Source organism: Lacerta agilis, chromosome 3 (assembly GCF_009819535.1).
Source record: "Lacerta agilis isolate rLacAgi1 chromosome 3, rLacAgi1.pri, whole genome shotgun sequence".
Taxonomy (NCBI): Eukaryota; Metazoa; Chordata; class Lepidosauria; order Squamata; family Lacertidae; genus Lacerta; species Lacerta agilis.
Window position 1 is genome coordinate 103,482,732 of NC_046314.1, and position 15,959 is coordinate 103,498,690.

At 41.9% G+C, this 15,959-nt stretch overlaps 1 protein-coding gene and 1 non-coding gene across 2 annotated transcripts; both read right to left on the reverse strand.

The window, feature by feature from the left end:
- Positions 1-203: 203 nt before the first annotated feature.
- On the reverse strand, positions 204-10,469 carry EIF4A3 (eukaryotic translation initiation factor 4A3). Its single transcript, XM_033145040.1, has 12 exons — positions 10,221-10,469; positions 8,848-8,920; positions 7,600-7,666; positions 7,263-7,325; positions 6,238-6,370; positions 5,712-5,792; positions 3,491-3,632; positions 2,712-2,850; positions 2,448-2,563; positions 1,755-1,862; positions 1,123-1,250; positions 204-543 (listed from the first exon to the last, which is right to left on the reverse strand). The coding sequence occupies exons 1-12, from the start codon at positions 10,384-10,386 to the stop codon at positions 527-529; spliced, it is 1,233 nt and encodes a 410-aa protein (XP_033000931.1). The 5' UTR covers positions 10,387-10,469; the 3' UTR covers positions 204-526.
- Positions 10,470-14,018: 3,549 nt separating this feature from the next.
- Positions 14,019-14,211, reverse strand: LOC117044826. The gene has a single exon (XR_004426358.1). It is a non-coding gene; the product is annotated as a U2 spliceosomal RNA (small nuclear RNA).
- Positions 14,212-15,959: the final 1,748 nt, after the last annotated feature.

Here is a 15,959-nt window from a genome sequence, read left to right on the forward strand (position 1 = left end):
ACCTTTAATTAGAAAATATATAAAATAGCATCAGAAACGTCATTTAAATTGACCTCTTGACTTGCTAATTAAAAATCATTTGACCCTGTTTGAGAGGCATGACACCAGAACTACTTGTTTTAAAGCACCAATTGCCATTCATTCAAAGCCACTTAAGGAATTTATATGAAAACTTCATTGTTTTAATCAGCAAAAAGTTAGGATGACAAAGGACACCTTATTTACAGAGATGCTACTTTTACAGCTTCCATCAAGAAAATTAAAAGGACAGTTTTCTACATTTAGGATATTCCCACAATGAAAATGTTTTTTTAAAAAAAATATCACCACAAACTTGTAGCTGCTTCCAATATGATTTTCACCAACTCTGATCTTTCAGAACCATATTCAGAAGTACAGGCCTAACTGAATCAGATGTACATACAGCTATTTTAGAGTTACAACAATATGGTCTTAAGATAAGCAGTGAACAGCAGCCGGTGCTGTAACAAATCACAGCTAAAAGTCTTCAGTCCATCCTGTTCCTTCAAATAAGGTCAGCAACTAGATTAAAGAAAGAGATAACATAATGAAGGCATGATAATGAGCAGAGTGCAAACAGTATTTATTACAATAACTTGTGCAGCCTGCTTAAGGGTCAAGCCAAACATTTATCCATTTGACATATGGCTTACAATTTTATGTGCATGAACAAAGATGAAATTATGTTAGGGACCAGCTGAAGAGATGTGATTGCAATACACAGAAAGCTGGGGGGGACAGTCTGGCACAGTGGGTAGTGCCCAACATGGAGTAACAGCACAGAGCCCTGGATTCCTAATATCCACCACATAGTCCATAATGGACTATGTATATGGTTAAGAAAATGCAACAGATCCAATTTTTTAATCTGTCTGTACTGTACAATAGAAATACAATTATGGAGCCTGTTCATCACTTAGCTGGCATGCTGCGTGTGATGGAAGGCCTATCTTCCTTCCCTTCAGCAATCTTGAAATCACAAAGCTTCTGTTTGATTAGTGAACAGCTATTTATTTCATACATGCAATGTAAACAGTAAATCCAAAGATGATGGCTATCTGCCTGAGTAGGACCAGGTTAGGCAAAGAATCAGATACTCACCATTCATGGGCATTTCATCAATCTGAGTGGAATAGTACTGCTCAATGTCTCGCAGAATACGGATGTCGTCATTCTTTACAAAGTTGATGGCGACACCTTTCCGGCCGTAGCGGCCTGATCTACCAATCCTGGTGGGGCAAGAGCATGACTCAGAATCAGTGAAATTAAATAAGCCATCTATCATGCAAAAAAAAAATTATACTGTTTATTAAAGGTGGCATAACCAACTACTGATTATGATGATTTATTATATTTATTTATTTATTACATTTGTTAGTCACTTTATCTTGCTCAGGGCAACCAAAAACAACTTAAAACCAACCAACCAAAAAACTACTGATGATAGACATGTGCCATATATTCTAGACAACAATTCATCTAAAAAGACATCTTTCATGTTAAATATAAGTTTTGTGAAGGACTTTAAAAAGCAGGAGCGTTTTCTTTGTTAAACACTGTATTCAGAAATCTTCCATCATTTTTTTCTGAAAGAAATCTTAAGCACCCCCCCAAAAAACATCCAAATATCTCCCTTTTCACTTGCCCCCCATTTTAGACAGCTAGAGAGGGAAATGTTCCCCCCAAAACGTTTTTCAAAGCTTCCCATTGCAAAATAAGAGTTTAATACTTACCTGTGTATATACAATTCTCTGTTGTTGGGCAAGTCATAGTTAATAATCAGGGACACCTGAGGAACATCCAAACCTCTGGCCCAAACATCTGTAGAAATAAGAACTCGGCTATAGAAAGAAAAAGAAAAAAGCAGTTACTTAACTGCAGAGACCCTCATAAATTACACTTGTTCCTCTGTCTGCAAAAATTACTGCAAAAGATCCAAGTAGAAAGTAAAATGTCTCCACAGACTTGTGTTTTCTGCAAATATGCAAAGAGTTGTCCGTGATTTTACAATGGCATGCATGCAATTTTCAGGATGAAATTTCATTTCAAAGTTCTATGTAGCTACTTCACATGACTTGTTCATTCTATCTGCATTCTTCTGCTAGGATAACCCTGTTTTTTGTTTTTGTTTTTGCCTTTTACAAAGTGAGGACAAACAAAAGGTACTGGCCAACTTAAAATACACACACAATCTTGGTAAAAGTCTCAGGGGGAAGGTGAAACATGAATGGATTCAATAATTATATATATGCTTCCGTGTCCATGGGAAATAGCTCGGGATCTTGTTCTGCCAAATTCTGGGTCCTGCTCTGCCCACTGTTGGGGACGACGACCCCCTAACACCTTTCCAGTAGGATAACGTGGCTCTCTTTCCAAAAATGTTTTCCCATCCCTGCTACCGGTATATTCAAAAATTGCTGCCATACCTTGCCCCAGATCTGAATTCTTTCATGATGGACTCCCTTTCCTTCTGGGGCATGTCACCATGCATGGATGAAACAGTGAAGTTTGCTTCTCTCATCTTCTCAGTCAGCCAGTCAACCTGAGCCAGGGAGCAGGCAGTTAATTTTTACATTTGGCAGGAGTAATCCTCCAAAAAAGAGAGTTAGTTTTAGTTCTGCCCAACTGTCAGCGCCAACATGAATTATCCATGACTTGACTAAATCAGGCATTGTTCGTTGCTGACGTACCTTTCTCTTGGTGTTACAGAAGATGACAGCCTGTGTGATGGTGAGTGTGTCATACAGGTCACACAATGTATCAAACTTCCATTCTTCCCTCTCCACCGCCACAAAGAACTGTTTGATCCCTTCTAGCGTCAACTCATCACTGGAGGGGGGAGAAATTTTGAGCTGACTGACTTTAAATTGCTAAGACATTGCATTTATAAAACTGAACATTTAGCACTGCGGTGTTATTTTCTAGAACTGTCCATTCAAGTCTACAGGAATGACTATAGTTAAATTGCCAGATGGTAAGATAGTGCAAATCTGTCCAATTTTAAAACTCAGTAGTTGTTTCTGCAATTAACAAGGCAAAGAAAAGTGACACAATGTGGTGGATAAGAGCTAGAAAGTCCCCACCTGAGCCACAAACCTATTAAGTGGCCTTAGGATAGTCAATAACCTCTCAGCCTCTACTTGCACCTTCCCATCTGTAATATGGGGATAACAATGACATGCCTTACAGTGTACTTTTTTTAATACGCGGGCAAAGTGCTATACAAATGCTAAGTACAATGTTTACAAAACATTTTTGTATCTGCCTCAAGAAAACCCAATGGGGCCAAAATCCCAGTTTCCATACCCTCTCTTAAAATAGAAGCAGGACAAGGATGAGGAAGGAAACAATCAAATGCATTCAGAGAAAATACTTCAGATATTTAACACTGTCACTATCATCAGATTCAGAACTACTAATATAGAAGGAAGTACCAACGTGAGCTAAACTCAAAAACCCACTCACTCACCGCTTGACCAGAATGCGGATGGGGTCAGTCATGAATTTGTTGGTCATCTCCAATATCTCATGTGGCAAGGTGGCACTGATCAGAACCACCTGTGTTGCTGGAGGAAGGTATCTGTACACATCATAAATTTGCTCTTTAAAACCTAGATGAACCAACCAAACAAGAGAGGGTACATTTGAGAACCTTCTTGTACCTTGGTACACATTTATCACAACCAAAGCCACTCCAAATTTGTTTCATCCATGCCTGATCACTACAGTCCATGTGTTGGTAACCTCTAGGCTGGAATACAATGCACTCTATTAGGCTTGGTCTGGAAGCTCCAGCTGGTGCAGAATGTGCTGGCTGCCCATTTACTACCAAAGGTCACTGTATTCATTTACAAAGCCCCAGACAACTTAAGTCCAGAGTACCCCAGGAACTACTTGGGTAGGAGTATTGCTGGTTGTCTGAATTAGTGAGGCTCATTTGACATAGGTAAAGGTAAAAAAGTAAAGGAACCCTGTACGATTAAGTCCCATCAAAGGTGACTATGGGATTGTGGCGCTCATCTCGCTTTCAAGCCAAGGGAGCCAGCATTTGTCCACAGACAGCTTTCCAGGTCAGGTGGCCAGCATGACTAAACCGCTTCTGACTGGCGCAACGGGACACCATAATGGAAGCCAGAGCGCAAGGAAATGCTGTTTTACCTTCCTGCCACAGTGGTACCTATTTATTTACTTGCATTGGTGTGCTTTTGAACTGCTAGGTTGGCAGGAGCTGGGACAGAGCAATGGGAGCTCACTCCGTCATGGAAATTCGAACCACTGACCTTCCGATTGGCAAATCCAAGAGGCTCAGTGGTTTAGACCACAGCGCCACCCGCATCCCCAAAACCAAAGCCAAGCCTTTGGTGTCATTGGCTCAGCGATGTGGAATGCACCTCCAATAGAGATTTGGCATGTGTCTTCTATATTAACTTTTAAATATTTGCAGAAGTGTTTAATTTGTCGTCAATATTATGTAAACGATTAAGTTAAATGCTTTCTGTAATATTTGATCTGTTTTAAATTTTGTATGTGGTCTTACATTGTTGTAAAATGCATTGATATTTATGAAATTGCATATACTAATATTTTTTGTGAATAATAAACAAAAAGAATCCTTACTAGTTGTTTAACACCAGTTAGTACCCAACAGAGGCATATATGATATGTGGCTGACCTGCTTCAACTGCATTGATAACATCGGATAATCTGTTGTAGTGGTTTACTTTCAGTATTATTATTAAATTTGTTAGTCATTTTATATTGCCCAGGACAAACCAAAGTGACTTGCAACCAAACAAAATACAAGCTAGCAGTTCTAGTTCTGCAAGCTGTTAATGAATGAAGCACTGGCAATCATAGAACTGAAGAGTTGGAAAAGACCACAAGGATCATCTAGTCCAGCCCCCTACAATGCAGAAATATTTTGTCCAACATGGAGCTCAAACTCATCTTTCAGCACTTTACCCTTCCAATCCAAAAAGGTAAGGTGCGCTCACACTTGTTTTAATGTTAGATAGCTACTTTATTGTCATTGTACATAGTACAATGTTATGGCATAAAGCTTCAGTGTGTGGCAGGCTATAGCTGCAGATGACACTTGGCCACACTTTTCCTGCCTACTTACCAAATAATTATTTGGTGCCTTGCCAATAATTAACAAGTAGAGTGGTACCTCAGTTTATGAACTTAATCCATTCCAGAAGTCTGTTCTTAAACCAAAGCTGTTCTTAAACCGAGGCACACTTTCCCTAATGAGGCCTCCCGCCACCGGTGCCCTTCCACTGTTTGGTTTCCGTTCGTAGTCTGAGGTAAAGTTCGCTAATCGGAACACTACTTCCGGTTTTGCGGAGTTCTTATACCGAATAGTTCATGAATAGTTCATAAACAGGGCTGTTCTTAAACCAAGGTACCACTGTATAATGGTATTTTTAATCATTGTGTGGTAGCAATCCTAGAATGCACTTACAGATTTCTTAATGAAAAACAGCACATGATTTCTGGCAAGTTAGCCCTCAGTAACCATCCTGATGCCACCTGGAAGGAGTTTCCAAGTATTTTTATGACAGAAAAACAAACATTGCTCTGACACTTTAGGCAAACTTGTTTTGGATTTTGGATTTTTATAGAAAAAAACCCCATGACTTGCATCCACAGCAAATGTTTAGGACATTGGGGTTAAAATAATTCCTTACCTTTATTGAGCATCTCATCAGCTTCATCCAAAACCAACATTTTGATGGCACGAGTTCTTAGACTTCTGCGACGGATCATATCTGAAAGATTTCAGGTTTGTGTCAAGAAACAGGGATCTAGCAGAAATGCTGAGAGTCACTTCTTATTCTGCAAACTGATGTCTCAGAGGAGCAAAGGGAGTCTGATCTCAATTGGAATTATGACAGCAGTGGTATACTTCCCAAGCACAAAAAAATCTGATTATACAAAAGTTACAAAGCAACAGCACTACTTAACCTAATTTTCTGTAGTTCCTACATTGAATTTCTGTTTATATGGTGCTTTCATAGATTGTTTAAAACTAAGACCAAGTGCAGAATAAGGGAGGAATGAGGAGGACAGGTGTAAGAGAACCACAGCTGTAGTTCCACACCTGGAGCACAGAACTAAAGACTGAAAAGTATCTTGAGCATAAAGCTTACAAGCGTCTACCCAAAACATTAAGGCAAATTCTTTGGTTTTCCTTAATAAAATTAATCTTCTCACCAAATACACGGCCCGGTGTGCCAGCAACAACATGCTGTCCGTAATCTAGCTTCCTGATGTCTTCACCAACGTTGGTCCCACCAATACAAGCATGACACTGGACATTCATGTAGTCACCAAGAGCAAGAAGCCCCTGCAGAAGCAAGCACACAAAGAACTTATATTCAAGGGTGCTACACAACCCAAACAGTATCTGAACCAGGGACCCTGGCAAGAGCCATGGCATCTCCTGTGAGTGCATGTGTCAGAGACTGCAGAAGAACATTTTCCGATTTCATTTTCTAAATTAGGAGTCAAAATATAAAATCAAAAAATCCTTCCAGTAGCACCTTCAACTAAGTTTGTTCTTGGTATGAGCAAACCTAGTTGGTCTCTAAGGTGCTACTGGAAGGATTTTTTGATTTTATATTTTGTTTTGCCTATGGCAGACCAACAGGGCTACCTACCTGTAACTAAATCAGGAGTTTTTTACTTCTTTTGTCTTGTTGCTGCAGCCATTTCTACAGCTGTTCGATAGATTCAAAAGTGCTAAACGGTGCAATGCATTCTATATATATCACACTGCTATTCTACTTTTCTTCTATCATATAACTCCAGGCAGCATGCAAAGGGCTCCCTGGCAGTCTTCCATTCAAGCACTGACCCAATTCAAACTTGCTTAGCATTTGGAAGGTTGCTGCAATCCTGTGTTCTCAAACCATGCCTGAGACTTGCTGCTTAATTACAAGATGCTGCTGTAGGCAAATTATGGGCTTTCAGAATTTAAATCAGGAAAGACCACTGTGATTGTGCTAAGTGTTAACTCTAAGGGCCCTTGTATGCAGCACCATTCTGTTTAGGCAGTTGCAGAAACATTTTGCAGCCACTCTAGAAGCATCCACAGGGCACCGAGGCTTCAATATAATGCCGCACCCACCTGAGATAACTGAGCTGCTTGTAGTGGAAGGAGAACAGAGCTTGTCACAGGGCCTAGAGATGCAGCATTCCATTTTCATAAGTTACAATCTTGTATAAGATTTGCTTACCTTCTGAATCTGTACTGCCAATTCTCTGGTAGGTGCCAATATCAATGCTTGCGTTTCACGAACCTGATTGAAACAAAACAGTTAAGCGTTGCAGCCTTCATTCCTTCTAAAAAGTTATTTCAAATTTGAAGTGTTCACATATCAACTTATGATCTCCTTTAATGAGACAAAGCATGTATAGAGTATTTGGGTTGAAATCCAATGTTCAAAAAAATGTAATTAATCTGGAAATGTGTCCTTGGTCAATGTTAAGACAATGAGATTGTATACTATAACTAGTAAGAACACTATTTGCATCTTGGAAAAAAAGGGTTGGGTATTTGTGTTCCAAAGGTACCTGGATGTCCAGACACTGTAGAACGGAGATGGAAAATGTTGCTGTTTTGCCTGTTCCAGACTGTGATCTAGAAAGAATAGTATTTTTAATAGCTGTGTCTGAAAACATAAGCAATAAATATCACCATATACAATATTAACCTTGTTGAGTACTATCAAAATAGTTTTGACAGATTATCCATTAATGAAACCAGATACACAAATCTACCTGAGACCAGCCTCCAAATAAAATTTAAGACTAATACAGTATGCTGTGCTAATCGATTCTAAATGGAACAAACTTTGTCTACTGGGATTATCAGCATTACAACTTACTTAACCTAAGATAAAAATGGTTTACAATGGGAAAAGCAAAAACTAGAAACTACATGCAAAGTGAGAGAGAATTCTCCTGAACACGTAGATTCTAATTTTAGACAGTTATAGTTATATGGTCACAATGAGATTAATGTGGGAGGTCACCTACAGCTACCTATGAATGCCATCTATGATAAGGTTACCAGATTTTTTTCAATGAATCCAGGGACACTTTTCAACTTCAATGGATTTTGTATGGGGACTGATTTGTAAATCCAGGGACTGTCCCTGGGAAACGGGGACGTCTGGTAATCTTAATCTATGAAAAACTATACCTACAGGTAAGAATTATGGCTGGATGGGATTGTGTCAGAGAGTAAAAGACACCAAGTAAAGGCATCTCTTTCTAAATGGTTCATGGAGACAGCAGTTCTACACATGCTTACTAGTGAGCAAGTCCCACTGAACCCAATGGGATTTAGTTTTAAGTAAACATGCCAAAACTGCCTTCTTGAACTTAACTCTAGTCTTGTGCAATCAAAAGCATTGTTCCTTACAATTTGAGAACATGGCAAGAGCTGAGTAAAGCATGAAGCTGGTGAGTGGGGGGGGGGGGGGGGCTGTTGGGACAGGGCTTGTGTGGATGAGGTGGAGGACGCACACACACACTGCAATCCTGTGAGGCAGCCCTTGATCCCCCAAAATGGGGAGTTTTAATTGGATTGCTATTACTTTTAAAATAAATTAATAGGAACCCATTTCTTATTGCAAGTTTCTAAGTGGAGGTTGAATTACCTTCTGTCATGGATGCCTTTACCTGCAATTCTTGCATTGCAGGGGGTTGGACTAGAGTCCCTTCCAACTCTTATTATTCAATGAACTATTTGCATTCTTAGTCTGACAATATCCCAAAGTCCTGTGTGTGTGTGTGTGCACGCGCAATTTCACTTACTGTGCAATCACATCTCTTCCTTTAATGATCTGTTTGATAGCTCTCTGCTGGATAGCTGAAGGCTTCTCAAAACCTACAAAATTCATTTGTAAAGGTTAGATTTCCCTTCCAATTACATAATGTACCCTAAAAACATTGGCCAGAGCAATACTGTAATAAAACCAACATTTAGAAACCAAAGCACTGAAATCTATAACTGTTGGCACTCAATTTTAAAGAGTAATAGGAGCTAGGGAGGAGACTGGGGAGAGGAAGGAAAAAAGTAACAGTCAGGTGCCAACATTTATTATTTGGGAATGAAAGTGGCCAATGACAATGTGCAAACTTCGCACGTCTCTAAATTCACAAAGCAAAAATTCAACGAGGGATGCAGCTACAAATGACCAAGAAGGGGAAGTTTGGTTTGATGTCTCCGTAAATAACGGCTAACTTCAGTCCACTGATTTCAACTGGTTTACTCTTGAGTATGGTTTAAATCTGATACAACCTATTGCATTTATGGGAGAAAAGAGGAAGAAACTTCAAATCCAGGGTAGCTAACATGGTACCTTCCAGGTGTTGTTAGACTAGAAGTCCCAATGTAGCAGTGGCCCAATGCAACACCATCACCTCGTTGTAGTTGGGGCAGATCAGAGCTCAAGTCCACTGCTTTATATTCTTGAAGTTGATTTCAGAACAAATCCTATCTTGGGCACACTTTCCAACAGCAATTCTCATCACAACCCTCTTCCCCTTTTCCTTTTGTATTGTGTCTTGTAGACTTTGATACACCAACACAAAGGAGAGGCCCTCCCCCACAAAAATGCACAAAAATCACTGCGCCCATTAAAAAAAACTGATGTAGCTGATGTTTTTGAATGCAGTAGCAATACAATACATACTAACAGTGTATGTAGGAACTGCTACAGGTGCTACATAATACCCATTCCGCATTTGCATGAACTTGATCATTTAGTGTGGCAGCGCTTACACCTTGGAACTCCCTGCCGATTGATATTAAGCAGGAGACTTCCCTGCTTCGAGGAATTCGCTTTGTTTTTACAATCAAGCGGCGTATAAATTTCATGGAAGTAAAAAAAAATAACCCAATGAAAACACACGTGGGGACGAATAGTACTACATTAAAAAAAAATAAAAATCTTATATAGTATCCCTTTGAATTGTTTCCGAACCTTAACGCCGTTATTTAAATTTCACACCGGCGGCGCCTATGTGGACAGAGGAGGATGCATAAAAGGCACCGAACGCAAGTAAGAATAACGGCTAAAACCGTCCCGGGGGGGGGGGGCTGCCTCCCTTCCCTCCCGCCCCGCCCGCACTACTTCCGCGGAGAAGGCCGCGCAACCAGCCCCCCCCCGGCTCCGCGCGCGCACCGTAGGCGTAGATGCCGCGCAGGAGGTCCTCGCGGAGGCCCATGGTGTCGAAGGTGGGGGTGACGTCCACCTCCTCGCTGGTCTCGAACTCCACTTTGGTCATGTCCTCCTCCTTCAGCAGCCGCTTTCGGGCCGAGCCCGCCGAACCTCCCGTAGGCCCAGACATCCCGTCCGCCTGTCACCCGCTCGCGGCTTCGTCTAGCCCTTTCGAAACCCGACCGACGCCGCCACAGGAGGCCTTCTTCTACCGAACCGGCCTCGACCGAGGAGATGCCCGCCGCACGACGGGCCGAAAGAGCGAAGGCCTTAACACGACACGCACACCCGCGCGAGACCACCGGGGATTTACGCATGCGCCCCAGTCCCGACGCGCTCAAATGGACGTGAGCACGCTCGACGCTCGTTCAAAATCCTGCGCCCGGGCGACGTTGCGTCAGTCCCATAGAGATAGGAAATTAAAGGTGCCACGGATATTTCTTAGAGTGAAACAGCCTTTCTTAACCTTGAGCTCCATATGTTACAATTGTAGAGTTGGAAGGGACCATGCGGTTCATCGTCCGGATCTGAAAGATTCAGGAATTATTTCTTTTTGTTCAGAGATTAAGAGGCTCGTGTTTTACCGTCTTGAGCTGTCCCAGCTACTGACCGTTGTTGGACTACAACTCCCGCATCCCTAACCGCTGGTCCTGCTAGCTAGGGATGATGGGAGTTGTAGTCCAACAACATCTGGGGACCCAAGGAGAAATCTCCATAGAAATCAAGAAGGAAACTCTTTGTGGATTTTAGCCTATGTCTAATTATGTGTGTTTTGAGTGTTTTAGACTGAACCAAATTTCATTTTCGTTTAGATAATTTCTGTCTTTCACATTTTTGTGTTCTGCTTTACATTTCTGGGGTGGAACCGTTACATGGTTTACCACACAGCTTAAAACATCACATAAAACTTACAAGTTAAAATAAAAAATGTAATAAAGGTATATATGTAAAGCAGCATCATAATTAACAGTTAAACAAAATGTTGTCACTTTAAGTATTTTTAGTTACAGGTAGGTAGCCGTGTTGGTCTGCCATAGTAAAAAAAAAAAAAAATCTTCCAGTGTATCTGAAGAAGTGTGCATGCACACAAAAACTCATACCAAGAACAAACTTAGTTGGTCTCTAAGGTGCTACTGGAAGGATTTTTTTATTTTGTTTTAAGTATTTTTAAAATACGAAAGTTTCCTCTTTTGCTTTGAGCAGCTGGGGGTGAGGAATTGCAAGCGCACGTCTATTTGCCATGTTTGAGGCAGGAGTTTTAAATGGGAAAGCGGTGCGGTGCAGATTGAAAGGTTTGACAAAGTTGCCCAAAGCTTATTTTATAGACCTGCCACCCATCTCACTGAAAACATCTGCATTGACACCATCCATTTAAACCCCACATGCACCCCCATAAAGAATCCTATAAACTGTAGTCTACTCACCACAGAGCTACAATTCCCGGGATTCCTGGGGGTGTGTGAATGTGCTTTGTGCAGTAAGGTTGTGTACATATTATACCTTTACCTGGTTTTATAGCCAAGAGAACAGTACTTGTTCATTTTGTTAAATATATAATAAATTGATAAATTACAGTTTATCGTTTCAGCTGCAATGTCTCAAATGTGAGATCAGGGGTGGCTTTCTGACACTAGAGAGCATGGCAACTGCAGGGATCTTGGAACTGCAGCATCCCTGACAAATGGCTATCCGTTCTCTGCTTAAATACCTCCAGTGAAGGTGAGCCCATGAACTCCTGAGGCAGTCTGTTCCACTATTAAACAGCTCTTACCATTAGACAGTTTCTTCCTGCAGTGGAGGTATAGGATTCACCAGGGATTTGTGGCTGAGTGGGTCAACTGCACCACAGAGACCTGTCTACCTCCGGAGCAGATTAGACACTGTTGTCTTGAACAGACACACAGGTTGCTTGGTGCCTCTCCTACGGATGACCATAGACTTGGAGTGTGCACAGCAGTAGAAAACCAGCAAATGTCTGAGCTTATGTGTGTGGCCAGGCTGCTGTGAGTGACATAGAGCCAGAGCTGACTCAACCATTAGGTGGACTGAAGCAGCTGCCTCAGGCACCAGAAGCCCCCAAAGTGGCAGTTGAATCCTAAGTTCTTAGAATCATAGAATCATAGAGTTGGAAGCAAGGGCCATCCAGTCCAACCCCCTGCCAAGCAGGAAACACCATCAAAGCATTCCTGACAGATGGCTGTCAAGCCTCTGCTTAAAGATCTCCAAAGAAGGAGACTCCACCACACTCCTTGGCTGCAAATTCCACTGTTGAACAGCTCTTACTGTCAGGAAGTTCTTCCTAATGTTTAGGTGGAATCTTCTTTCTTGTAGTTTGAATCCATTGCTTCTCTGGAGCAGCAGAAAACAACCTCTCTCCCTCCTCTATATGACATCCTTTTATATATTTGAACATGGCTATCATATCACCCCTTAACCTTCTCTTCTCCAGGCTAAACATACCCAGTTCCCTAAGCCGTTCCTCGTTTCCAGGCCTTTGACCATTTTGGTTGCCTTCCTCTGGACATGTTCCAGCTTGTCAGTATCCTTTTTGAACTGTGGTGCCCAGAACTGGACACAGTACTCCAGGTGAGGTCTGACCAGAGCGGAATACAGTGGTACTATTAGTTCCCTTGATCTAGATGCTATACTCCTATTGATGTAGCCCAGAATTGCATTGGCTTTTTTAGCTGCTGCATCACACTGTTGACTCATGTCAAGTTTGTGGTCTACCAAGACTCCTAGATCCTTTTCACTTGTACTGCTCTCAAGTCAGGTGTCACCCATCCTGTATTTGTGCCTTTCATTTTTTTTTTTTTTTGCCCAAGTGTAGTACTTTATATTTCTCCCTGTTAAAATTCATCTTGTTTGCTTTGGCCCAGTTCTCTAACCTGTTAAGGTCATTTTGAAGTGTGATCCTGTCCCCTGGGGTATTAGCCACCCCTCCCAATTTGGTGTCATCTGCAAACTTGATCAGGATGCCCTCAAGCCCATCATCCAAGTCATTGATGAAGATGTTGAATAAGACTGGGCCTAAGACAGAACCCTGTGGCACCCCACTAGTCACTTCTCTCCAGCATGAAGAGGAGCTGTTAATGAGTACCCTTTGGGTTCGGTCAGCCAGCCAGTTACAAATCCACTGAATGGTAGCATTGTCTAGCCCACATTTTACCAGCTTCTTTGCAAGAATATCATGGGACACCTTGTCAAAGGCCTTGCTGAAATCAAGATAGGCTACATCCACAGCGTTCCCTTCATCTACCAGGCTTGTAATTCTGTCAAAAAATGAGATCAGATTGGTCTGACATGACTTATTTTTCAGAAACCCATGCTGACTTTTAGTGATCACAGCGTTCCTTTCTAGGTGCTCACAGACTGTTTGCTTAATGATCTGCTCTAGAATCTTTCCTGGTATTGATGTCAGGCTGACTGGGCGGTAATTGTTTGGGTCTTCTCTTTCCCCCCTTTTGAAAATAGGGACAACATTTGCCCTCCTCCAGTCTGCTGGGACTTCGCCTGCTCTCCAGGAATTCTCAAAGATTACTGCCAGTGGTTCTGAAATCACCTCTGCCAGTTCTTTTAATACTCTTGGATGTAGTTCATCTGGCCCTGGAGACTTGAATACATCTAAACATTCTTCATCCCTACTGCCATTCCTCCTTGCCAGGCAAGCAGAATAAAGTTTCCTCAGGTGCCTGATGGTCTGCTCCCAATGCTGCCTCTTTTCCTGAAAAACTAGTTTTGTCTAATTTGGAACCAGAAATATTGTGGTGCACTATTCCTGGAATACTGCAATACCCAGTTGATGCAGGGAGCGAATGGAACAAGTTTCTATTCTATCTCCCAGTTCCAAAAATACATTTAATACGAACGGTCCACAAGTAGCAGACATACCAGATATTGCACTGATAATAATAGATACTGACACTTGATCTTAGTCAATTGGCTGAGAAGCAATGCCAGTTGTTCGGGAAACACATAGGAACTACTTTTCCAACGGATTCTTTAGTACCCAAGAGCAAATAGAGGCTGTAAAGTGCTCACTGCTGCTGCAATGTTTCCAGGTTCCCAAAATATACTCCAACAACATTTATTATTTCCATTGTCCAACCAAGCAGCCTATTGACGGACACTTTAATCTCAACAATTCTGGATTTTCTCAACCGTGTCAATTTCTCAACTGTCTGGCTGGCCCGTTGTGATAGTCTTTGGTGCAGTGTTTGCATAAACCCATCCATTTACTTTTCATGCTCTGTGTAACTGTTAGCTCACTGCATGCCAGTGGAAGTCCCAAGTGTTTCAGTTGGATAGCTTTCTGTTTTTCATATAAAATAATGCAAAAACACAGCTCTGTGGGCAGAACATTCGTGCTTACATTAAAATTTGTGCCCCTTAGTAAAGGGGTGTTTGCAGGAAAAAATGTTACGCATATAACATTGCTATGCTGTAAATTAGTTTTATGCACATAATAACTGCAGGGGGGAAATATCTGGTTGGTTTAGCATACCATTTGAAACGTGACAGAGGCCTGTCCATTAGGGCAAATGCCCCACCAACCTTCATCTGCCCTCAGCCAAATATATATATATATTTTTAAAAAACACATTGACTCTGCATCCGAGTCTGTTTTCTGTCAGACACATTAGTCACACTTGGTCATGCTATATCTGTGACTCTCAGAAATGGGGAGCGGGGGAGATGGGGACAGATAGCAGTGATTCAGCCTTTATAATGTGGAACGAAGGAAGCACTTCTTAACCATTTAGACGAAAGAAGTTTGAGAGAAGCTTGAGGTTTGTTTGAAGTATGTGGGTTCTACCCAACTAAGCATGACACAGAATAGACCAAATGAAATTAAAGGCCCCAAATTTCAACAGCTCTACTCTTGAGATCACATCCACACATTTAAAGAACTGTGATACCACTTTTAAGCAGTCATGGCTTTCCCCACAGAGAACTTGTTGTTTGTTCAGGCTGCTGAGAGTTGTTAGGAGACCCCCTATTTTCCACATAGACTGACAATTCTCAGAGCAGTTTATCAATCAATCCCTCTTCACAGAGAACTCGGAGAATTGCAGCTCTGGGAGGGGAATATGGCGGGCTTCCTAACTCTCCACACCCTTAACAAACTCTGACTCCCAGAATTCCTTGGGGGAAGCCATGACTGTTTAAAGTGGTATCATAGTGCTTTGGATGTATTGTGTGAACATGGCTGAATACTGTATATACACAGGGCTGTAGCTAGGGGATGGTGAGGTGGGCCCCCGCCAAGGGCGCAGGCGATGGGCCTCCCCCCCAAATCAGCTTTAAAATATGTCCATAAATATAAATATTATTGCCTCATAATAAATGGTTTTAAATAGAGGGTGAATTGAATGGGTGGAGGTGCGGGGGGTTAGAAGAGAGGCGGTAAGAAGAGCTAATTTGTCCATGGCTAGGGGGTGCAATCTGGACAGTTCTGCTAGGGGCGCAAGATCACCTAGCTACGGCTCTGTATAGACAGCACATGAAAGTAAAGGACCCCTGGACAGTTAAGTCCAAAGAAACTATAGGGTTGTGGTGCTCATCTCGCTTCAGGCCGAGGGAGACAGCGTTTTTCCACAGACAGATTTCCAGCTCATGTGGCCAGCATGACTAAACCGCTTCTGGCGCAATGGGACACTGTGACGGAAGCCAGAGCGCACGGAAACGCCGTCTGCATAAGGT